This window comes from Amblyomma maculatum, chromosome 4, assembly GCF_055883805.1.
Source record: "Amblyomma maculatum isolate TAMU_Amacu chromosome 4, ASM5588380v1, whole genome shotgun sequence".
Taxonomy (NCBI): domain Eukaryota; kingdom Metazoa; phylum Arthropoda; class Arachnida; order Ixodida; family Ixodidae; genus Amblyomma; species Amblyomma maculatum.
The window spans coordinates 180,179,411-180,203,846 of NC_139347.1; the positions used below are offsets into that span (position 1 = coordinate 180,179,411).

Consider the following 24,436-nt stretch of genomic DNA (forward strand, 5'->3'; position numbering starts at 1 on the left):
TAGTTTGAATTCACTCAGAAGAAAGAATCCATTAATGAACTAAGTTCTGTACATGCCATGAGCAGCTTACTATGAGCTAAACTTGACTAGCTAGCTGCCCCATCTGCTTAAGCAAGCTAGCATGGGAAGATACTTACACCTGTTAAACGCGATTTTACAGCGTTTGCACACACATAATGTGAATTCCGGTCTCAAATAATCTGCTTCAGAAAGCATCTCGAGCTACATTTGGAACCGGATCAGCAATACATAAGCAGCAACTTTTTTTTTTTTTTTTTTTTCGGTTCTTTGAGATTTTTACAGCGTGATCTAAAGAAAGATCCACAGTAGGCAGGAAGTATGTGAGAAAGGGGGAAAAAGGAAAGGACAAAAGGGAACAGAGTTGTGCAGCATAAAAGCACCAAGCATCAGGGTAAGAATTTGTGGCACGGCAGCCACTGCTGTAGAAACGATGTTTTCTTCCCTTGGTTTGAAGAATGAAAAATTTTCTCTGGCAGCAAGCAATGCCCTCAGACAAAACAGTGACGAGGGTAACTCACATCCCGAAGGTACTCGGCGTGATGGCGGGTGGCAACAAAGACGAAGGTAAGCTCATCGGGTTTGACGACTCGTTTGAGCAGATGAAGCAGGATGGACGTCTTGTCATTGTTGCGGCACATCACGTACACCGTCTGGAGAGGAATCAGGAGAACGACTGCTAATGTGAAAAACCACTAGAACTATGCCGTGGTTTCTTAACACACTCGTCAGAACAAGGCTGGCTCCAAAATGACCCAATGAAGCTCATACTCACTAGTACCAGCACACGAAGCACAGCCTATTTTGAGGACAATCCACGAGGTCAACTTAACACAAAGTCTTGAACAAGAAGTTACCATATTACTAAGCAAGCAAATACAATGCGGTCTTTTATTAGCTGAGAGTAAAGCTTCTGTTTATTCCAATGTGGCTTACTGCATCAGTTTCTAAAATGTGGTATACCGGTGGTATGAACTCGTGGTGCTGTCTGGAACAGATATGGTCAGGGCAGCTGCTAAAGCTCTATGGGCGAGCTCAGTCTAAACTCTTTGTTGAACTATACCATACTGGAGAAATTTAAGCTCATGAATGTGCTTCAGAGCATCACTTTTTGTTGTGAGCCCAGTTCAATAAAGATGCCTTATTGAGAAACGTTTTATGTGGAAGCACAGGCTTCTTGAGCAAACACAGAAGTTGCAGACAAGACGAGGGTGCTTGTTATGATAAATACATGTCTGAAGGAAGATAACAGAAACCAAGGAAAGCACAGAGCAGCACTTTGTGTCTAGTTTTATTTGCAGTGCTAATATAAATGCGTTATTACTTATCAGTGACACAATCATATTCACAAGAAAGATAATTAGAGAAAGGTGTCATACTTGCTAGATTCTAACATACACCTATTTTCTACAAAAAACAACAACAACCACAACCTATAAATAAATGATGCGGGCATAAGACGCGACTAAGGAAATTAACTATATTTTGTCCCCAACACTGTACTATCACTCGGAGCATAAAATGGTGGCTTGCTAATTCTTGTGAGTTGACAGCAGTGCTGGATATTGACAAGCCTGTGAACTATCCCTTCCATGATAGTCTGATTTCGTTTCGAACAAAGTGCCAGTTGTGAAGAAATATGAAGCTTGCAGCAGCCTATAACGAAAACGTTATAATAAAGGTGTAGATTTCTGTTTCGGATGTACCATTTACTTCATCATGACACCAGAGCGGTTGCAATAAAGATTGACTGTTGCAAGTCAAAAGATTTGGCTCTTTATTGAAATATGAAAATCTTTCCTTTGTTACAGTTTAAAACATTGCACACTTTTTTTCTGACAAAAAGCAGATGTGGCTTAGAATCAAGTATATCGCGGTAGACGAAACGACAACAACATGACACGCAACTGGTGGGATTCAAACCCACGGCCTTCCTTTTTAAGAGTGCTGCAGTAGTGTGTGTGGCTTAACTTTTGATAGTTTGCACTCTCTGAACAGCAAATGCTGTAAAAGCATCCACATACAGTAGCCGACCGATTTTTCGGACTTGCGCTATATTTCAGACTTTATTCAAGAACTGTCACGCAGCTCATAGGAGCGTGCACATTTTTACAAACAATATTTCGGACCCTATGGTGTCGAAAAGTTTGATTTTTCGGACCAAATTTGGCACAAGCAATACTGTGGAGGTTATGGGGCTGAAACGTGGAGGCTAACCAAGAGGGAGAACTTAAGTTGAGGACAACCCAGAGGGCTATGGAACGAAAAATGGTAGGGGTAACATTAAGAGATAGGAAGCGTGCAGAGTGGGTCAAAGAAATAACTCAGGTTACCGACATTCTGGTGGAAATTAAGAAGAAGAAATGGGCATGGGCAGGACATGTAGTGTGAAGACAGGATAACCGATGGTCGCTTCGGGCAACAAACTGGATTCCAAGGGAAGGAAAGCGTAGCAAGGGGCGGCAGAAAGTTAGGTGGGCGGATGAGGTTAAGAAGTTCGCAGGAGTCAAGTGGATGCAGCTAGCACAAAACCGGGTTAATTGGAGAAATATGGGAGAGGCCTTTGCCCTACAGTGGGTATAGTCAGGCTGATGATGATGATGATGATGAATACTGTGGAGGTCGTTTTCCGGCCGAAATCTTGTTTTTTCGGCATCAGTCAGATGCGAGAGGGCATCGTTTTTGCAAACAACCAGTTTTGCGTGGCCATGAAAGCTAGGCAAAGCAGAGTTATTCGAACAGACTAGCTTGGCATTTTGTTCATTGCTGCCATTTGAGGAAGTGCCAATAAGCAAATGCTCGATGTTTTCATCGCGGCAGCCTACTAACAGTGCGCACTCAGACTGAAATGGAATATGAGCGCCATATGCCATGGCCAGCTCTGACGTCACCTGCCACTACCCGCGCGGGAAAGAAACAAAGGGAGGGGGGGGGGGACGGTGCATTCATGATTCGTGGGGGCTGTTGTTCCACTCACTTTTTTTCCCGTGAGCTTTACCTCGCAGTCTTTAAAACCACCATTAACCATGGAAACTTAATGTTATTGTTTCGCGCGGTACGTGCATTCCTTCGCGGCATGAGCTGCGGCACGTCGTGAAGTGGCACAGACATGACGAAAGCATGACTGGCCGAGATATTCTAACTGTAGGGTTATCTTGGTTACAGCTTAGCATGATCTGCTTCTACGGGGCACCACTGCACATGCGGTGGCCACCTTGAGCGGGTTGCATGTTTCCTGGTGGCACGCACACCCGCCACATCTGCAATCAGTCAGAGTGCGCACACAGGTGGCTCGTGGAGGTCGATCACAGTAGCAGATCACGCTACGCTATAACTCCCTATTATCAGCATATAAACGAAACATGGGGAGCGGCTAAGTTCGTGATAAATAAAGGTGGTTTTTCGCAGAAGTGATCTTTTTCAACTTCACAAATTTTTCGAACTGTTTGAATATTTGGACCATTTCCCGGGTCTCAACAAGTAAAAAAAAAAATGGTCGGTGACTGTAGTACCTGCTTACACATAATATGAGGTGCGATTTTGGATACAAAAAAATGATTCACAGTTGCCTCGCAAGGCATACACAGTAGACCCTTGTTGATATGTTCCCGGTTCATACGATTTCCCGTTTCATACACTGAAAATCGTGGGCAGTAAAAAATCTTCCATAGAGTTACACTATCCTCTCCTGGTTAATGCATTCCCAGATAAGATGATTTCCCGCCTGCTCTGTTCTAAAGTTCGACAAACTGTGGTCATATAATACATTTTGCGATCAGCCGGACATGTGCTAACGAGTGGTCATGGCATAAAAATCTTATCAGCAGCACTCGCACTTGCTTTCCTGCAGTCCTAGGTGCAAAGCGGCGACGCACCAAAGAAAGCCAACGAGCCAGCATGTGAGGCGCCCAGTTCCGTGGAAGCATGGTCATGAGGAGAAACGAGGTGGCTTCTTTGCGCTGCCTTAAAGGCATAGAAATGAAGCATTCGATGACTACAAGTATTCGCTTGCATAAGAGCGGGCGCTGGGTTGGGGGACACAGCATGAGAAAAAAGCATGCAGACTGCGCGACATTGCAGTGGCTTCTTCACATATCACTGGTGTAAAGGGGCAAAGCATCAGGAAGCAACCAAGGAAGCGATCCTGGCTTGTCATTGCTTTCTACGAATCTGATTTGTTCCTAAATCACTTCTGCGCTTAAAATAATGCAAACACGGACTGAATTCTGCAAGAGTTAAAAAGGAATCTCTTCACATTTGATGCCTACATACTAAAGTACAGTTTTATGCAGTGAAAGCCTCAAGTATTAAATGCCTTTGTACTTCCTTCCACAGTTAAATTTTTCAGAATAGGACAGTTCGAACCATACGTTTTCCCAGATAAATTTTTCTCCACATTTAAAAAAAATATATATCAATGAGGTTTTACTGTACACTCTGCTCTTGCAACTCCAATGCCACCTCCCACCAGACATTGCACCTCCATGTGCATGGTGATACATTGCACTCCCCTTCTCACGCCAACATGCAAAGAACTTCACGCTGTGATGACAAGAGCAGCTCATGACCAGTACTCCACTTCCAGCTTGTGCACAGGACTGCAGCACATGGACGGGCATGAACTGCCCCGGCACTGTGCGTAGTTGTGCTTCTGAAGTGTTTTCGGATTCAGTGCTTTAGCGATCATGGCCGTTCGGTGTACTATCTGCTATGGGTACCTTGCTAGAGCCACCTTCCTGTAGAAAATCTGCTTCAGCACTTCTAAACACATTCGGAACAGCGCACGTCTTTAAAGCATGACCGACGAGTTCCTTGGGAATGCTGGCAAAGCGGCCACAATACAAGTGTGGCCAGCGTCGCTTGAGAGGCCCATTCCAGCCTTTCAGTGAAAGTAGCTGCAAACTCTCTTTGCCTCATCCAGTCCGACAGCGCTTTACGCCATGCTGGTACTTTCGGCAGATAAGACGACTTTCCTTTCAAAAACACTGCGTGCTGTTTTTGCAGTCTTGATATCGCACATGGTTCTGACACCACGCAAGGTGTACTTGTTCATTTTTACGGTACTACCACGGTTCCCAGAGTTCTATTCACTAATAAAGAGTGAACGGAAGGTACTCACGCTTTAGGGTTCGGGTGTCTTCGGAGACATGCGGTTGTCTCTTGCTATAGTTTCTAATACTTTTTAGCTGAAAATGACATCGCTACAGTCGTGTCCCACCAACCAACACAACAGATAGTAAAACTAAAGAAAAAATGTTCCCCATACTTTGCTTGGCTTCAGTAAGCATTTGCTTCCTTCACGACAGCAAGGGGTACTATTTTGGCAGGGCCTCATGAAATCGACAGAATACACTGCCCCTTCAAGCACACCTTGTACATACCTATCAACTGAGAAGGGATAAGTGCACTCGTAGATTAGCAGGGCTCTTCTGTGTCTCTCTCTTTTTTTTTTTTTTCAGTCTAACTGCATTATCACAAACAAGTAAAAAGTTGCCAAATAGCTCGATATAACCAAAAATCACAATGCAAAATTTCATTAAAAACAACAAAAGCAGTGTAATTTGGTCAGTGAGGGAATGGCAACTTGCTGACATTTACTAAACATATAAGGAGACTGTTTCCAAAGCTATAGTTCCATTTCGAAGGCGCTCTCAGTGATTCCGAAGATTGAGAAAAATCGGGCACCACACAGGCTGGCTTTTCCGCATAGCACCGCCACCATGCAAAAGCACCAGGCCAAGTGCCAGCAGTGTACCAAATGAACCTTCCCTTAAAGCACATTCTTGCTGGCAAGCCCGAGTTGATCTAAACGCCTCTGAAATATGCCACAACATCATGAGTGCAATGGGGGAGGCCAGACCTTGAGCTGGTCGCTGAGCTTGTCCTCAACGTCGAGGCGGATGAGCACGGGCTCGGAGAGGCCCGCCCGGGCAAAGTCCACCAGGAGCCGGGGCAGGGTCGCCGAGAAGAGCAGTGTCTGGCGGCCCTCGGGCAGCCGGTGGAGGATCTCATTGAGCTGCTCCTGGAAGCCCATCTCAAACAGCCTGCGCGCAAGTGCGAGAATCCCCGATGCAAAGGATCACAGGATGCACTGCACGTGCATGCTACTAATAACCAATCCCACAAAGTTAAGCTGCAACTGAAACGCACACCAGTGAAAACTGCTGCATTAGTGCCGCACACACGGTGCTTGTGCTGAACTTAACCTAACCAAAGAAGAACCCCACTTTTGAGACATTAATGCCCCTGTTGCACGGGAATTGCAAAGGCCCTCAAATCAATGGCCTAGCGACTCAAAGGTATTTAAGCGCTGCTAGATTAACAGTTTTAATGCCTATTTCAATCATTTTAGGAATAATAATATTATTGTGATAAAAAACAACCTTGTTTTAAGCTTTGCGATGTTAAAATTCCATGCTTATTGCTTGCAAGACTGCAAAGTTAAGTTAAATCTCGTTACAAGAGACACTGTTACAAGAGACACTCGGTTATAAGAGACATTTGAAAATTGTTTGGTTGGTTTTCCTATGTCTGCCATGTTAACAACATTGCATACAAGAGACATGGTTACAAGAGACACTCGGTTACTAAGGACAACTTTTTCAGGTTCGTGGAGTAAATTCTTCACTATTTAGAAGAGACACAACCCAGGTGTGCCCATGCAATGCATCTGGAACGTACAAACTCGTACATGATGTACTTCAGATTCTCTTAGCTAAATTCTGTTCCATATCAGTGTCTTTTTTGTTGTGTATGTCAGGAACTGAGTGCTTCCCCATGACTGGAAAGTCAAAACGGCATCGCATTACTGTTACCTACGAAGCAAATCAAAATGCATGAAGGACATTCAGCATTTTTAACTCCTCACTGTTAAAATTTGATCACAAGATGAAAGCACAGACTCCTGATGTCTTTCTCTTTGTGAATCATCTGAGGGTGATGAGCCTGTAAGCATCTGAGGGTGACGAGCATGTGAGAGTGCGTCAAAGGTATTAGGGCAATAGGAAGGCTTACAAAGTGAAGTGCTTTACCTCCAGAATTTGGGAAGGAATACACTTTGCACTCTCAAAGGTATTAGAGCAATAGGAAGGCTTGCAAAGTGAAGTGCTTTACCTCCAGAATTTGGGAAGGAATACACTCTGCACTCACAAAAATACATACTAGTATAAATAACTGCTTTAAGCTTTCCTGAACAATTTCCTGTTAATGCGTGTGAATGCATTTATATGCTAACGCGCACTTAAACTGATCAACACAGTGCTTTTACAATTTTTGGTTACAAGAGACCTTGCTTACAAGAGACATGTTTTTCAGGTCCCTTGAGTGTCTCTTGTAACGAGGTTTTACTTAGGGTGATAATGACACTACATCACCTTGGTGTGAAAAGATGGAATAGCTTGACTGTGATCGAGTTTGCTATGTAACAGTGAGACAACTTTTTCGAGTTTGACTGTAACTGAGGATCTCACAGGCCTTGACTCAATAAATAGCCTTTGAAAGTGGCTGTGCGATAGGACTATCACTCAATAATACCGTGCGCCCCTATTTCCTTATTGACATTTTGTGAGTGAGACATCACAAGTGCGCTTCTGTGACATAGCCGGGGACTAAATGCTTTGCAGATTCTGTGATGTCACGAGACAACATGACATAGCTGAGTAGGCGGAAGCTTTACAGAGGATAAAATGGGAATTCAACCCAGGAGCTTTGAAGTGCAAGTTAGACAGGCTTCTAGTCAACGCAGGCATATTCACAGAGGGGCTTTATAGTATCCATACAGGGTGGTATTTCACATAATGTGGTACCTTACGACTGTACACTAATGAGCACGTGCAAGATACCAGAGGCAGATATTATGGCAGTGCATGACCCCTAAATGCAGTCATGCAGTTCTTATTGACAATGTTTCTTTTTTTTTTTTCATTATTTTCAGAGCTGCACCATCATACAGGTCTCTTTCCACTTTGCATAGGTTGTGTTGCAGAAAAAAGCTAAATAGAAGAGAAGCTTCTGCAACATGTGACCAATAAACTAGTTATTTTGGCAGTTTGCAACAACTTTGAGACATACTGTGCACCTCAAAGTGTTCACTGCACTGTTATTAGGTATGGTTTTAAGGAAACTGGGAATAATTTCAATTGGCTAAGTAAGATCACCTGCACTGAACTGTTACAATGGCTTTGTTTCCGTAATACCCAAAAATCTCTTCAATGAGAACTGCATGTAACAGACACCTACATGCAAAAAAAAAAAAAAAAATGCCAGAGTTTATCGATTTTGCTGATCTAGCTTCAACTGTAAACGCTCCTTTATGTCTATCTCAATCAGCAAAGCACAAGAGAAAGAGACCAAGAACTCTAGGAGCCATACCTGTCAGCCTCGTCAAAGACGACATATTTGACAGAGTTGAGCCGCAAGCTCATCTCCATCACAACGTGCAGGAAACGCCCCGGTGTGGCGATGAGTAGGTCAGGGTTTTCGTGCAGTGCCTCAAACTGGTCCTCCATGCTGTCACCACCTAGGATCACTGTTGACCGAAGGTCAGTGAACTTGCCCAACTGCAAACAAATAAAGCTCTTTTCCAGGAAACCTACCAAACACCTTTATTGCTCTTTGCCCTTCTGAAATGTGACAGTAAAAATAACCTTCCTATGCAGAGAATCCAGGTAGAACGAGAGGAAGAATATGACTACACGGTATGAAAGAACACTGAACAAGGGTAGAGGGGGGGGAAGGGAAGCCTCAGTTCGCAGGTCGAGCCAATGTTTTGACAAGATTTGGCTTCCTGCTTTAGTTGGCCCTAGAACCTTTTTTTATTTTTATTTTCGTAGCAGATGTGGTTCACTGTCCTGTTACTATTCTATTTCTTTGTCCTTTTCCCCCCTTTTGCGGAGCTGTTCCCCTGCATATGTATTCCTTATCAGGATCCTTTGGAATGCCTGTCCCTTTTCAAGAAAGGGGTGTCTGTACCGAACCTGCTTTAGGTGCTCAGTAAACATCCACTCCTCATTGTAGTTTTTCCTGGTAGTACTGCCGCTTCTATTTCTTTTTCAGGCCACAGGATCACCGGTTCCAGGCTAAGAAATACATACAGAAGAAACATTTTTTTCACTCCTTGACCTACTTCCTCCTCACCCACTATCCCCCTCCTCAGCTTTTCTTCTTCAGAAGCAAAAGCATAGTTAAACTCCTGCCAGTGATGATCGCTCCGCCCAGACGAAGAGAAGTCCACTTGTCGAAACACTGACTCGACCTGCAAAACTGAGCTTTCCCTTCCGCCCCTCTACCATTGTTCAGTGCTCTTCCTACACAGAGAAACACATACCATCAGATGCCATGGTATCAAAATAACACAGCACAGAGCAAAAATTTTGTTGACGTCACTGATATACAATGGCTGATGAAGTAAATCGAAAAGCTGCTTCAAGTACAATTCTCGTTGGCACCCTACAACCACCGCCTGATTTTCTTTTGTCCTCCTCTGTGCTGCATAATGAACAGTGCCTTTGTGTATGCTCCCAAGTATTTCTTCTACTTGTTCTTCCCGATATGTTGCACGTCCTCCCTAGACTGAGCAAAAATTTTTGTCACAAGAATTGCAGGAGCAGAAGTCATGAAAAAATGTTTGGTCTCCTTGAAAACCATTTCTCAGCTACTTTTAGAATGTCTAAGTCATCAAGAGGGTTTCGTATGCACATTATTTCCTGCTTCCGAGGAACTTTCAGAAAAAATGGGAATCAGCGTCAGCATGTTTTATCGTGGAGTTCAAGAACAGCAAGCAAATTCACGCTCTATTCATGGCGAATGTAATACAGTCGAACCCGGTTATATCGAACCCGGATATATCACACTTTGGTTATATCGAACTCACGGAATATCCCCTTGAAAATCCCATGTTAAAGTATGGGAAAGCCGCGCCATATATCGAACTTAATTTCACTAGTCGTTCGATATATCGAACTCCGCACCAGGCACTGGAAAGTGTGCCTTCCCCAATGACGATCGCATCACCCTTGGACGTTTGCCGCATGACGTTTTCAAGCCACGCGCGGAAGGAATGAGAGGATAAAGTTCGGTGACGGCTGGTCTGCGCAGCGCCGGCCCGCCCATTCCCCGAAGGCGCGCGCATCTGCAGTTATCCAACACATGACGTTTGCAAGCTGCACACCATGTGCGTGGGTGTGCCCATCCTTTTGCAGAGCTATCCTCTCCTTCAGCACGCGCTACGCATGCGCCAAGCCAGCTTAGCCCGTTTTCAGACAGGCGTCGGACGCTTTCTCCAACGTGTGTTGCGAACTCTCTATGGCGCCTGCGGACGTTAAAAAGCGGCAGCTTTTTTTCTTTTTTTTTTTTGCGAGTCATCCTTTCTTATCGTTGTGCTGTTCGGACGTTAAGAAACGGCAGGATTTTTTTTTTTTTTTAAATTTTGCGGGAGTCGTTTATTCTTGCATGTATGAATCAACAAAAGCACGCGGTCAGCTGCTGCAACCATGACGCCCGCCCGCCCCAAGCGCGGCGTGATAAATCGAACCAGGCTTGTGCAATCAAGCCATCACGGGTACTCTGCCAAGTTCGCTCCCCGCCACCCCAGGAGCTATCAAAAGATAAACGCGGCCCGATGTTATCGCTGCGCAGCATCTTGGCACACTGCCAAGAAATGAGCTGTGGATGAGACAACCGAAACGGAGTGACGCGCGCCATGGAAATGCAAGCGAAAATGCTCGCGCGATTCTGCCGCGGCGACACAGAAACCTTGTTTCGAGCTGCCGCGGTGGCTCGAGCAGCGAGAGGGACGCAGTTCCAACAAGTTTGAAATTTTTCGCTCTGTCGCTGACGCTCGTTGCTGAGATCGCTTGCATGTGAGCGAGCTGGCCTTAAAGCATTTTTTTTTCTTCAAATTCTCGGTGCAAAAGTGGAGGGTGGGTTCATTATGCGAGTGGGTTGATTAGGCGACAAATACGGTATCGTTTTTCCGCATCGTAAGTGCCGTCACAAGCCGATTTCTGTATATCGAATTATCGATATATCGAACTATTTCGCGATCCCCTCCGAGTTTGATATATCCGGGTTCGACTGTATTGCTACCAACACACAGAGACAAATGATAGAAAGGTAAAGGACTCTAATTTTCTCATGTGCCTTGGAAATACCACAATTTCCTGTGTAACACGCATTAGAAAGCACGCATTTAAACAGTTCGAAATGTAGAAGAAGATAGGTTAACTTAGCTTTTATTCAATTTATAATAACTAAGCTGTTCACAACGAACTGGTGACAAAATTTATACAGTCGAACATCATTATAATGAAGTTCGATTGAGTGAGAAAATTAGTTCATTTCATCCGATATTAGTCTTAAAAGTATGCATACAAATTCCTGCAAACAAGTCTGCTAATAAAACCAAGCAAAAGGTGTTCTAATATGAACAACACAGAGGAGTGAAACCTTGCCTTTCATTCTATTTTGAGGAGACCGAAAATGAACACACAGCTAGGTATGTTGCCCCCCACGCACAGACAGACTTATTAAAAAAAATAAAATAAACAGCACAATATTCCCCAAGGCGACAGCTTCTGCACTTTTCAGAGCTCCATTATTCTCTTTCCGGTTCACTGTCATCTTTAGTACTTGTATCATTGACAGAAATCAGCTGATTGATGATTTCTTGGTAGGTCAGTTCGGGTGCCACTGCACCACAATAGAGTTGTCATCAGCAGTGATGAAGGCCTCAAATGTAACATTCAGAAGCGCAGCTTGATGTGGTGACAAGGCTAACATGCTTTCTGTCGTTCTTCGCAGCACCTTTGAAAGGGATGTCTTCAACTGTCTGCCTCACATTCAAGACTGCCAACACAGTGCTAGATAAAACATCAAAGTCTGCGCCAACGTCCTTTTACTGCGCGTGCCTTTGACCATCCTAAAGGTTCAAGAGGAACTGCTTTACGCCCCTGCCATTTTGCATGGTGAAGTCAACGAACTCGAGGGTCGGAGAGTGAGCACTAGTTTTTATTTCTGCCCCAACATGGCACTGAAAGTGAAGTGCGGGCGATTTAAACACACTTCTCTCGTAATAATGCATTTCTTGAAGCAATTTTCGACTCCTTTACGCATTTTTGGCCATACGAATATGAAAAACCGCTTTGTTATAACCAAATGAGCATTAAATTTTCTTTGTATTATACAGGTAGAACTCCCCCAGAAATAAAGCAGAGACAAACCAAACTTTGCGTTTACTTCCCTTTATCCGAAAAATCACTATATCTGTGTCCGTTATAACAGAGCCCGAATGTATTCTGATTTATGGGAGGCTATTAATCCCTTCACCGTTTTGTTATATCAACGAATTTCTTAACAAAACTGCTTATTTTTTTTAGTCCTGATTTCGGTTATTATTGCAATAAAAAGCATGCATTCGATCTTTAAAAATATTTGAAGCAAGCACGAAGTCAAATTAGCAAATTGAACTTTATTATTTCTCACAATACGGAAAAACAACTTCCTGCTAGTAATGAGCAATAAAAATTAAAAAATGACCACAGCCAACCATTTCTTAACTCTTTCACTGAGTTATGGCGATTGTCCGAAGAAGATGACGACGAAGAAAAGTGTCGTTTCCGAGAAGACGGGCCAGCAATGCACGCGTCGCCTCCGCCGGGTGCCATATTTAAAACCCATGTTGCCATACGTAAATTTATGTGGTAGAAAAAAAAAACGAAATTAACAGGTCAGTGCTGCCATCTGTCGAGCAAAATGCCATCTAAGCCACAAATGAGCGCTGCTCGTCCGAAACGCTGAAGGGAAGAACCTATTCAGCGAGGACGAGCTATAGTCGTCCAAAACGGTTAAGGGGTTAAGATGCTTTCACAATTTTGAGCCACGGCTAAGGGACTTGAAGAAATTAGCGCAAAAACCCACTGGAATGAAAAATAAAAGCACATGCAGGCAACAATACATGCAATTGGCACTGAGTGCTTTGTTGTTGTCTTTGACGGTTTTGTCAGTATTTCTGTGCTGCTCTGTTGAAACTTGTGAACCATAGGAGAACATAGAAGAACAGTTAAAAATATTTTTCGCACAGAGTAAATCTGACTCAAAAGAGGATTTTGTACCAGAGTATCTACCAGAGGCTCAAACCAATTAAAGAGCAAAAAGGAGCTTGGAAACACTACAACATACATTTACTTTGATCAAAATGCTGAACGGTAGGAGATAAAATTGTAGGCACAGCAACCCATAAGTTTCTTTGGCAAGGACAGATGGGATGCATACGTAAAAAGGCATGCACACTTCCCCTAGCACATCTTCATTCAGACATATCAATAGAGAGTTCTAGTATACCGCGATACACAATCCATTTCCGTGATTCGCCGCCATGCATTCCACTGCATATGCCTAGATCCCCTTGATGGCGCTAGATGGTGTCGCATGCTTGACGTCGGCATAAAGACCTGCCGCGTCGGGACCAATCGGCGCATATCATACCCACCGGTAGCAGGACACGGTGACGGATCACGGATCGCGCTGTTCTAAATTTCTCAAATACCAGCTCCTGGTCATCCCTGGCACCACTTCAGGGGTGCCAAGGGGTACCAAGAGTAAGAGAAGGGTAAGCCACCCACCTCTTTGGCAAACTTGTGCGTCTGCAGGGCTAGCTCACGGGTGGGAGACAGCACCAGGGCACGGGGTCCAGTGTGCGGGGATCGGCCCCCCAACCGCTCCAGGATGGGCACCAGGAAGGCAGCCGTCTTGCCACTGCCCGTCCGTGCCATGGCCACCACGTCACGGCCTTCCAGCACCACGGGGATGGCCTACAAACAAAAGAGTACAAAAAGAAAACACCTTACGTATTCATCTTTGGTTCCTGTTCAGTGTGAAACTGCGTTTCTAGCTAGTCGTTCATATATATCGGGTATGGTTAAACTAAGCTCTCAAATAAGCAAGGGCTAAATGTCCAGTGAAACCAACAGAGGGCTGTCAAGAGTCGTGCGGCCTAGCTTTGAGTATCCTTACCATGCTAGTAAGCGAATTTATTAGTAAAGACCAGTTGGCCAACTCTTTAATTATTGGCTTCAGGATAAAAGTGCCAATGCTGTAAACTGCCTTTAAAACCACTGAAGTGTTTGCTCCAAGGTATTGTTTATATTACCTATTGCCTTACAGAAAAGGCAATAGGTAACCAACTCCTGGTTCATCTCTCTCACCCCTTGCACAGACAAAGCCCCACATAGAGATAATGCTTCAGACAAAAACTGCATTTTGCTCTCGGGATGGTAAATCAGCCCCTTTCATTGTCATTTATAGACCCTTTTCAGTTTTCAAACTGCTCCTCCTAAAGCGGGTAGTATATTTCGCACATAGGCATTGAGATGGCACAGTGCACATAGTACATGAACAAGGATCTACAAGGAAAGTTGTGGACGGGAGCCATTAACCCTGTCGCAACCTACCCCTAAGGAAAAGCTTAAGTGTACCTCCAACTCTCTTTGGCCTGTGAAGGATACGAGTAGTTTGCAGTGCCCATTCACTTATCCCTTAATCCCTTAATTTGCACCTCTGTTACCTCACAACTGCTTTTAATACAAAAGTGTTAAAGATCCTGTTCTCGAGGAAATCTAGGATCAGTGTTGTGAGTGAAAAGTCATGACCATGGTTCTGGCACGTGATATCTGGCAGGTGACATGATTGATCACTTATTTGATAATGCGTTGTGTGGTGTACTTAGGGCGTGCGAATACCGAATAGTGCTTTTTGAATTAATATTGAATATTAACAAATTGATTCAAACGTGATGAAGTGCTTATAAGTTTTGAGGCAAAAAGAAAGCAGCTGCTACGCGTGATCCGGCAACAGCTTTTCTTGCCTGGAAGTGACAATGTTGCCAGAGGTAGAAAATAGTTTTTCATTTGGAGCTTGCTTTGCTGGTACAGCCAGATATTTCATGGCAATTCTGCCCAGACCGGTAAAGTTCTGCTTGCCTCTTTTCCTGCAGCATTCAAGAGGGTCTTCATTCCTGCTGCAAACTGGCTCTCGAACCCCTCTTAAAGCCATTTCTTTTATTTATGGGCAGATTGCACCATATTTGCACCATTTGTAGACTTTCTTGTGCCGATTCCAAAACTGCAAACTGTTCTCACCTACAGCTGGTAGCTTTAAATATGTGAAGGAAAGCTGATCTTTTGTTTGGAGGAAGCATGGTTTATAAACATTGATCTTCTGGAGAAGATTTCTATACTTAAATGATCTAGACTCACAAAGGATTTAAGTAAGGCATAAATGAGCATTCTAGGATGATTTAGACGAAACTTAGGGCTTGTCAAACTTGCCAAAGAAAAAGCTTCTTTTGGTGACTGAAACAAATGACTTATATTGATAATTTTAGCAAATAAGCAGTAGTTAAAAAAGTAGTGTCACTGCAGAGCTTGTGAGTTAATCTTTTTAGCAAAAAAAAAATTTTAGCGATAGCGGATAAATAACCGGAGATATCGCTCCTCCAAAACTCTGACTGTGTCCAAAATGCAATTATGAGAAAAATCAGCAAGAAAAAAAATAATTTAGGCATGTATTTGAATTTCCAAGACAAACAACAACTCATTAAGGTGAGTTCTGAATGGTTTCTGGTGTGAATGCACCATTTTCCATTGAGATGATTGCCCCTGCCACTCAAAAGCAAGCTTATCTCATCACGGTTTGCAATTCCGCATGCCGTACGTAACACCGTCTCGTGATTGCCACTGATTTTTCTGAATGCCCGCTCTGTTGCGTCCTTGAAAACTGCTTAGGTATCGCTTTTTCATCTGCACTGTCATAATTACGCTGCCCATACGCGGCAGGAATCGCCTCGATGAAATCGATCACGCTCCTCACTGTCACACCGAGCCCCACTAGGGCCCGTATTACCGAGTTTGCGTCGTAATCGAAGTGTCACTACCTCACATGACCTTAAGTCACCTGATTGGTCGAAACGCCTGAAAAGGGCGTTTCCACTTCAGAACCGGAAGAGGTGGCAACATCATGTTCCGACGTTTCCACCAATCAGATGACTCGAGGCCATGTGAGAAAACGACACTTTCGATCACAATGCAAACTCGGAATACGGGCCCAGCTACGCTGTTATCGGTCCATCACGGAGTGTTGGCACTTCGTCACTGATTGCAGACAATAAGATGCGGCGATGTTTCGTCCCCGACGCACCTCTTACTCTACCTTTCTTTGTTTTTTAGGACAGTACTATGCCCAAATCTATACCTATTTTCAGTGTTTTATGCCGTGATCGTGATGACAAAATAGAGCTATGCTCACTAGGCTTAACTGTGCAACCTTTTCAAAACAGCGGCAAGCCGCAAGCAGTCGACGCCGGCAGCCAACCAAAAATGGTCAGGTTGGTTACATATTCTTGCAGCCCAATAGCAGCGCATTTTTCACGCAATTTGACCCTTTATTTCCAGCTTCAGGTGTTTGCTCATGGACGCCAATCAAGATAGGGGAATAGCCTGAATCAAGATCTTTCGAACGAGACCAAAATGATGCCGGAGGAGCGCATATTTATCGAAATGTGGCCGATCAAATCTAAGGGTGATTTGACCTGAATTTAAAGAGCCAAGCAGCCAGGTTAGTGTCACTGCTATCAGGTTTGTGCTATTGAGAATATATTTCCGCCTGCTGTGCGGTGGCTGCAGATTAAAAAAAGAAATGTGTTCTGCACGATCAGAAAATAAGCGAATCCACTGAAAAATTGGGACAAGATGGAAGAATGGCAGATCTCGCATCGGCACGTTATTCGATTCGCGAATCGTTTGAAAATTTGCTATTCGATTTGTAGTTGAGTATTTGCACACCCCTAGATGTAACGCTAATAAGTGCTGTCACGTTGGGAGGAGCTGCCAACTCATATTGAGATGGAAGGATGGCATACACATCAACCTTCCACAGTTCTTGGATGCCGAGTCAGGCATGCTACTCATAGGCCATACAGGCACATGCGCTTAAAGCAGGGCCAGGTGGTCGCTTACACCCAGTAGCTGGATACAGTAGTTGTATTTTCCTGTGTATAGCAGCAAGTGAGCGTGAAGAGGAGAGAGAATAAACTTGATTAATATAAAGTAGTTACACACGTGGTTCACCTTGGTGCGGAAAACCATTGGCAAATACAGCCATCCAGGCCTGACCAATCAGATGGCGCTGAAGGGGGAGCTCAGTGCGAGCCACCTTCGCGTACCAAAAGAATGTTAGTGAATCTAGTCTAATAATTCAGTTGTCAGTGCAGCATCAGCCTTTTCTGTGTTTGTTCAGTGTCATTTTCTCAACTGCAGTTTATAGTGGCGCTTTCATGACTACCATCATTTCTGATTCAGTTAGAGTAAATGGGCCATGCAACTTTCTTTTTTATTTTGAAGCGAAAAGCTTCACTACGAGGGTCAGAGCCGAGCTTCGCGTATGCCGTATGCGGTATGCCGCGACCGAGTGATGTCACGGCCAAGGGCAGCTGCGCAGCCCCCTCACCAAGCTCTGCCGGCGTTGCAGATGCTCATAGGAACCCATGCATTTACAGGTCATTTTAACTATCACTTTCTAGTTAAGAGGTGTTTAACACTAATCAGACATTAACTAGTACTCAGAAAGTGCAAGTCATGGTTAACTATCACTAACCAATAGCAATGGTTAGACGTTTCGAGACATCCATAGCCGTCATATGGTGACATCATCGGCCGTGACGTCATGACTGGTGGTGACATCACCAGGAGATTCACGCATATACGAAGCTAACCTTGTCGGGCATTCCATCCCTGCATCCGTGCGGCGCCTTTCATTTGGAGCTTCCTTGAACGCCGCACCACAAGCATATATAGAAATAGATTAAAAAGTAGTTAGGTGACTCAATTAGGGTGACGTCAAGGATGTGACGTCACCCATTTACCGTCAGCTATGAGGACCAAGCGGGAATGAGTGCACTCCAACGTCACCGGGCGGCGCTTCTTACCTTCCGCGAGTGACAGATGCTGCGCCTTTTCTTTCCTGTAAACGAATTATAGAATGCCAGTGAACTTAGAGACGCGCTCGACATGGAAGCCAAGGAGAGTTTAGCTGCTGGCGAACGGCGCAGAAAACTGGAGAAATTAATTTCTTCTGATCCCGAGGTAGTCACTGCTTTTTGCTACGTATATCCAGGCATAGCAGAGCTAAGCCATCTTTCAATTTTTTTAAAAGAAACTATATAGGCTTGTCCACCAAGTACAGAATATTCTCAGCGATGTCTGAGCTAGATATTGCATGCGCTTGTGCAATAGTTGACAAGGTGTGGCCTTTACAAGAAAGTGGCATTTTTCCATATAATTTTTCCAGCTACTGTGCAGCCCAAATTATGCACATCCTGTTTTTGTAACAACCTGTGTTTGAAAAATCTGCATGTTCCTGGTGTACTGTTTACAGTAAGAAAACACTGGGATTCTGGGTGACACACCAATACTGGGAACCAGCTGCAACAAGCTAGACTGGAAGGTCACGTAACTGCCTTACTTCAGATCACCCCAAGTTACCTTAAGTAATAACCGAGGTCTAGACATGTGCAGACATGTGCATCAGTGATGGGTTTCGGTTGGCGTGTGAGAGACGTGACAATCGATGGCAAGTGGCTCATGCCTCATCTGCTTTCCAGCTCACTTTGTCAGAGTAGTTGCAGGATGTAGAACTTAGTTGTGCTCTTAAGGGACTCGGATGACAATTTTGTTTGCATGTAAGGGTGATCCATGATTTGTTGCCACAAGTAATCTGCCTAGTCACGAAATTCAGCGATACAAGGGCCAAAATGATCACCACCGATGAACGTATCAAGCTTTGCATTCACCCACCTTGCGCTGGATTGGTGTTGGCTGCTTGTACCCCCGTTTCAGGATGCCCTTCAGGATTGCGTGAGTCAGACCTGGAAATGGGAGAGAAGCACAAATCTTATTGCTGTGAGACAACTTCTCTAATTTATTAAATTTAAAAGAGCCCTGCGAAGTTAGACAAGCATGAGGTCTTTAGTGCCTGAGAGATCTAAGAGATAGTCAAAATCGTAACATTTGTTATTTCAATCTTCTCCAGAAATGCCCGTTTAGAGCCACCGGAACGTGACAGTGATTTTCGGCAGCAGCAATGAGGTGGCTAGCCAGTAAGTGCTGGCTTTCGGATTGGTTGAGTGTCCAGCTGTAACTTCGTTTCTCTACATTCGGGATGTGGACCTAAAATATAATGTGTGAAAGTGCTGTACGATGTTTCGCAAGGAACAAAATCTAAAACAATGTGTGAAAGTGAGTGAAAACTAATAAGAACAATGCAAGGGGTGACACTTTAAATTTAGTTTCAAACTTTTGTGAAGGTGAGCACTGCACGCTGCTCAATTGCCCGAACAAGGCAATGACAAAACAAGGCCAGTTCGGACATCTCGGCTAAAGATGTAAAAAAAAATTTTCAGCAAAAAGTAAGAAAGGCCGAACAAGAGGCGAGGTTGGGGTGAGCTGGTGTACCTTCCAATCATGCGAATAAACAAACATAGGGGACACTTCCTTTGTTGAGTTTGCCTCCCCCGCCTTAATCTCCCTATTTTGAATTTTCTACTGGATTGAACTGGATTGGCGTTCCCCTTTACAACGGGTGGATTTTACGAGCCCTAGCCAAGTCCTGACTGTGGCGAAGTCTGTCCAGCCATGGCATCAGCACCACCAACACCATCTATCTTGTTCGCCTTTTCCAGTTCTCAATGCAGCATTTTGTTGTTGCCATGACACTTTCATTCCACTGTGACGTTTCACCACCAACCGCAATGCCCCCTTGCAGCAGTCCAAAAATGAAACCTAGAACTTTCATCAAGGTAGACCCACTAGGGTGGGATGGTAGGAGCACCTCACAAGTCATAATTATAACTTCAGTCATCTCCGTCTCCCATCTGCAGGCCAAACACATAACACCAGCATTGTACTTGCCATCGATCCGTGCGAGCCTCAAAGAGCAGGGCACGAGTTGTCGTAGAACCGCTCCTGAGCTATGCTTTTTTGTGTGTCGAGTACACACCAACAGCAAGCTTGGCCACTGCACCGGTTCTCCACCACTTCATCATTGCCACACATTCTTGAACCTTTGCTTTGGTCCAGCAGGTATCTTTAGTGTTTGTTATTGCTTGCAACAGTATATTGTACTTGGTTCTCAGTACACGAACCCTTTTCCAGCATGTATATACAATGAAGCAGAGACAACGGAGCGCTTGATATACCCTGCATTTTCCTCCTAGAGTCCATGAGCGAATCTCAAAACTAATCTTAGCCTCTGCCGCCCTTACCTCTATGGAAGACCATCCGACGTCCCTCTGTACTACTTCAATGGGAAATGAACGACAGGCACCCAGTGCCTCTTTCATCATTTCTCTCTGCCTTCCTTCCACGAATTCTTGTCTCCCGGAGAAGATGCATAGTACTGCATTTGTGCATGTCAGTCCAGTCACCATCACCGCCTTCAATATGATCTGCAGTATCTCCGTCCTAGTTAACAACTGCATCGCCTTCGCTCTGAGGACACTCTGGTTCCACATCGTCTTTGCACGAAAGCCGTTCTTGTAGTTGGCTAGGGAGGTACGCTGTGTCATGAGGTCTATCCCGAAGTATCAGTAGGTTGACGCCCATAGGATTTCATGGCCTTGTAGCAGTATTTTCAGCTCCACAGTGGTCTTGACGTAGGACCAGCCCAGTACCGCATCCTTCCTCATGCGGAACTGAAGGCCCAACTGCTCCGTATGCGCAATGCAAACATCCAATAGCTTCTCGAGAACTGCCTCCTAGCCCACCACAAGTAAAATGTCATTGGCGCAGAACAGACCTCCCTGGTACGACCTGTTGCAGTACCTGCCTACCGTCCAGGTATATCAGGTCAAATCTGCCACCATACCTCTCTAGTTCACCTTCCAGATCGCTCAACAGCAGTATGAACACCAGAGAGAGGGCATCCCTGGTTTAGGCCTCGCTGCACCTCGACAGGCCAAGACCGGAGGTTTTGCCACTCAATCACTAATTTGGTTTTCGTGTAGAGAGCGTGCAGCCGGGCGACTACCTCTTCTATTCCATACGACATTGTGCTTTACGAAGTCATGTGCCCATACACCGTAGTCAAATGCCCACAGTTCTCTGCCCTGACCCACTGCAAGTTCCATGCACTTCGTGAGGGTGAATAAATTGTCCTGAAATTGTTGACCCTGGTGGAAATCCTGATGTAGATGTAACGAGCGGCCTGTATATAACTGGGGCGTATATAGCCCACTGTTCGAGGTTATGATCCTCTGCTGCATATAGCTGGCTCCTTTCTCCTCATTCTCCTTACACACCTTACGCAAGTGCAGAATCAGCGCCAGTCGATGCTGCCGGCATGCTTCCTTCCTTTCCATGATCGCCCTTCGAACCTCAGTACCTAACCAACGCTTGGGAGTATGCCTACCATGTCTACTGCTCCATCGTCACTTATTGTGAAGCATCGGCTGCTTTTGTTCTACCAATGCCTCATACACTTCCACTGGTGACGTTTCCAAGCTCTCTTCCAGGTGGTCTATACCATGACTGAAGAGGTAACAACGCATGTTGTCTGGTGTCTGCTCTATGCAGCTATTGCCACCAAAACTAAGTTGTATTCTGTTGTGGTCAGTTCCAAAATTGTGCTTCCCTTCCTTGTCTACGGGTATGTTCAAAAGGGACTCACATAGAGCCAGTGACATTAATGCGAAGTCAATAAAGGACCCTTTGTCTCTTGACGCCAAGGTAATCTGGTCATCACACTTTGGTTGTAGGCTTCCAGAATTAAACCAAATTGATCAACAGAACGAAGCAACTCTTGGCTGATCAAATCTGTACTTTCATCCAACTCCTCTAAGTGGCCACTGAAATCCCCTACAATCAATACCTGGTGGTCCTGTCAAAAGGCTCCAATGTCTTGTCTTAGACAGTCCCATAGGATTTCATTTTTCTCTTTGGCTGCATTACCAGTCAACATATATACTATAGCTACCATTGTCCTCTTTCCCAATAGCATCCCGGTGATCCACACATGTTCCTGAAATTTTTGCTTTGCGCTCGACCACCCACGGTCTGAGTGCAGGACTACACCAACCCCTCCCTTTTTCCTTTATCAGGTCACCCTGTTGCATCCCTCCCAGCCCATTCGGGGGTGCCCTGGTGGTCCTCCTTATCCTGGAGGTGCCTCTCTACAGCCCGAAAATAGCTTTAGACTCGCTACCTCCATAGCCTGATAAGTTTTTACCAATTTTGTAGGGCCCTGCATCCTTGCAGCTTCAGAAATGCAATGCAAAGCTTGTTCATTCCTCTCCGCCTCCCCCCTTTTAGTGATAGTGTCCTTGCTGCTTCGGCCTTGAATATGCCCAACCCAGAATGTGGCGCAGCACTTGCCTCAGCGACTCAATGAGGGGGTCGGCTTGCAAGGAGGAATAACTGTGCCTGTTGTTAGGCGGCTTCAAGGGTGCTATTCTTAAGGAACACGGAGCCAATGATCCAGCTGAGCGCAGGTTCTGTATAAACACGTTGGGGTCGACGTTCTTGTGTACAATGTTTTTCAGGCTCGTGTGCACCAACACAGTGGCCTCTTGCAGTGCCCAAAAATCTGCCTCCATCTATTGCTGCTATCACATCCTGCAGTTTAGTCCCTGCCTTCGTTCTGAATTGCACCACCCTTTTCCAATAGGTCACCCTTGATACAGGCTGTTTTCGACGGCCTGCATTTTGACCTCTGTGCACTAAATTGCAATAAGTTTTTTATCATGCTCGGATTTCAATAATTCTTCTTGCACTGCCATCAGAAACACATGAGGAAGCCATTTCACCAGAATAATCAGTAGCGACTAAAATGTTGCAGTGCTTTTACATGCTCATTTAAGTTATATGTAAACTGACTTAGCAGAGCCCTACTAATGCATTGTCAAACTTTACAAATCCTGTAGAATGGTCACATCACTCTAGACCCCCCCTCAACCCCAAAACAAACAAACAAAACAAAAACAAGGCCACCATGAGTGGCTCAGTTGGGGACAACAGCTGGGTGACCCGCACGTTTCAAATGAACAGTGTGTAAAAAATTCTTAGCCACTGTCTAGAGAGCATAGATATCACTGGCCTGGGGTACCTGTGCCAGCAGCTTATGCTGATGTACCACAAATGCTCAGATGGTCAGCACTGCTCTTCAGATACTGGTCAGGGACCATTGCAACATATGTACACAAGAAACAATGAAATTGCGGCATTATCCACCTGTATATAAGGGGAAAATGAGAATTTCAGAGTAAACGACACTTTACTATGAACATTAGGCGAATGGGGCAAATGGCAAGCTAGTACGACGGGTGTGACATTGATCACAGGGCACCCAAAGACGTAATTTGCTGTCCACATTCAAAAACCACCGATCTTTCGTTCGCTTGCACGCCTTCATCTTTCAATACTTTCTAGCACAAGAACTGCGCAACCTTATTCCATTGCAGTCCATCTGTTCGCCAAGCCATGGTTGTTACGTGAAAATACTGGCGTTTTTTGTCAAAACAACAGCAATTACGCCTAGTACATTTTTGCTAATGTGTTACTGCTGCTCACCCATGGCCTGGAAACCACCCGATTTCTTCTTGGTCGACGCCGCTGCCGCTGCGTCCAATTTCATGCTGTCGAAGTCTTCCTCCCCTTCGGATTCATCCTCCAGAAACGTTTCCTGCATTCAGGCAGAACGAAGTATGTAGATATGATGACAGCACGCAGACTGCACGTAGATGCGGCGACTGAGAGCCTCCAAGGTGTACCAGACCCGGTTCAACAGAGCCGGCGCATATGTATAACTCAAAGTTATAGAACACGACAGCACGCATTTGGTCTACTCAGAACTTCAGGAAGCCGATATGATCAAGATCGTCCGATCGGATTGGATGAAATGCGGTACAAGAGCCCTGTCTGCACACTGGGAAACAGCAAGGCGCTCACCTGTTCCGGTTCTTTTTTCTTGCGCATCGCAGGATCCCGCTTCTTTCTGGGTCCCTTCGACTTTTTATTCTTCATGTCTAGCAAAGGTCAAAGAACGATAGCGAGCAAGAAACCGTCTGGCACCGAACACTTCACGTAATGGCAAAGCGCAACTAACGACAACCACTGGGAAGGCACGTGTGTATGTTGTTTCGGTACTGTTTCGACGGTAACCGTGGGAATAAGAAAGAGGATATTAAAACGATTATAAACGTTAGCTATATACCACTTAACTCCTAACGAGTCAAAACAAAATTAAATAATAACCTTAAAATTACAATTTAAGCAATATATTATGCAGCTTTTCGTGGCATCACACAAAAATACGTCACACTCACATGACCTGTGCATCATGGCGCGCTTTCGTTTAAAATGACGCGCTTCGAGGC

The 24,436-nt window shown here is 44.8% G+C and overlaps 1 protein-coding gene across 1 annotated transcript in view; it reads right to left on the reverse strand.

Moving 5' to 3' along the window:
* LOC146193754 (ATP-dependent RNA helicase DDX54) overlaps nt 1–24,210 on the reverse strand; it is a 108,271-nt gene extending 84,061 nt beyond the window's left edge. The window contains exons 1-7 of the mRNA XM_084602812.1: nt 24,009–24,210; nt 23,631–23,742; nt 18,864–18,934; nt 13,638–13,826; nt 8,389–8,576; nt 5,879–6,062; nt 540–671 (exon numbers count right to left, since the gene is read on the reverse strand). Coding sequence (XP_084458938.1) covers nt 540–671; nt 5,879–6,062; nt 8,389–8,576; nt 13,638–13,826; nt 18,864–18,934; nt 23,631–23,742; nt 24,009–24,083 — 951 coding nt within the window. The 5' untranslated portion in view covers nt 24,084–24,210. The remainder of the gene's footprint in view (nt 1–539; nt 672–5,878; nt 6,063–8,388; nt 8,577–13,637; nt 13,827–18,863; nt 18,935–23,630; nt 23,743–24,008) is intronic.
* Nucleotides 24,211–24,436: the final 226 nt, after the last annotated feature.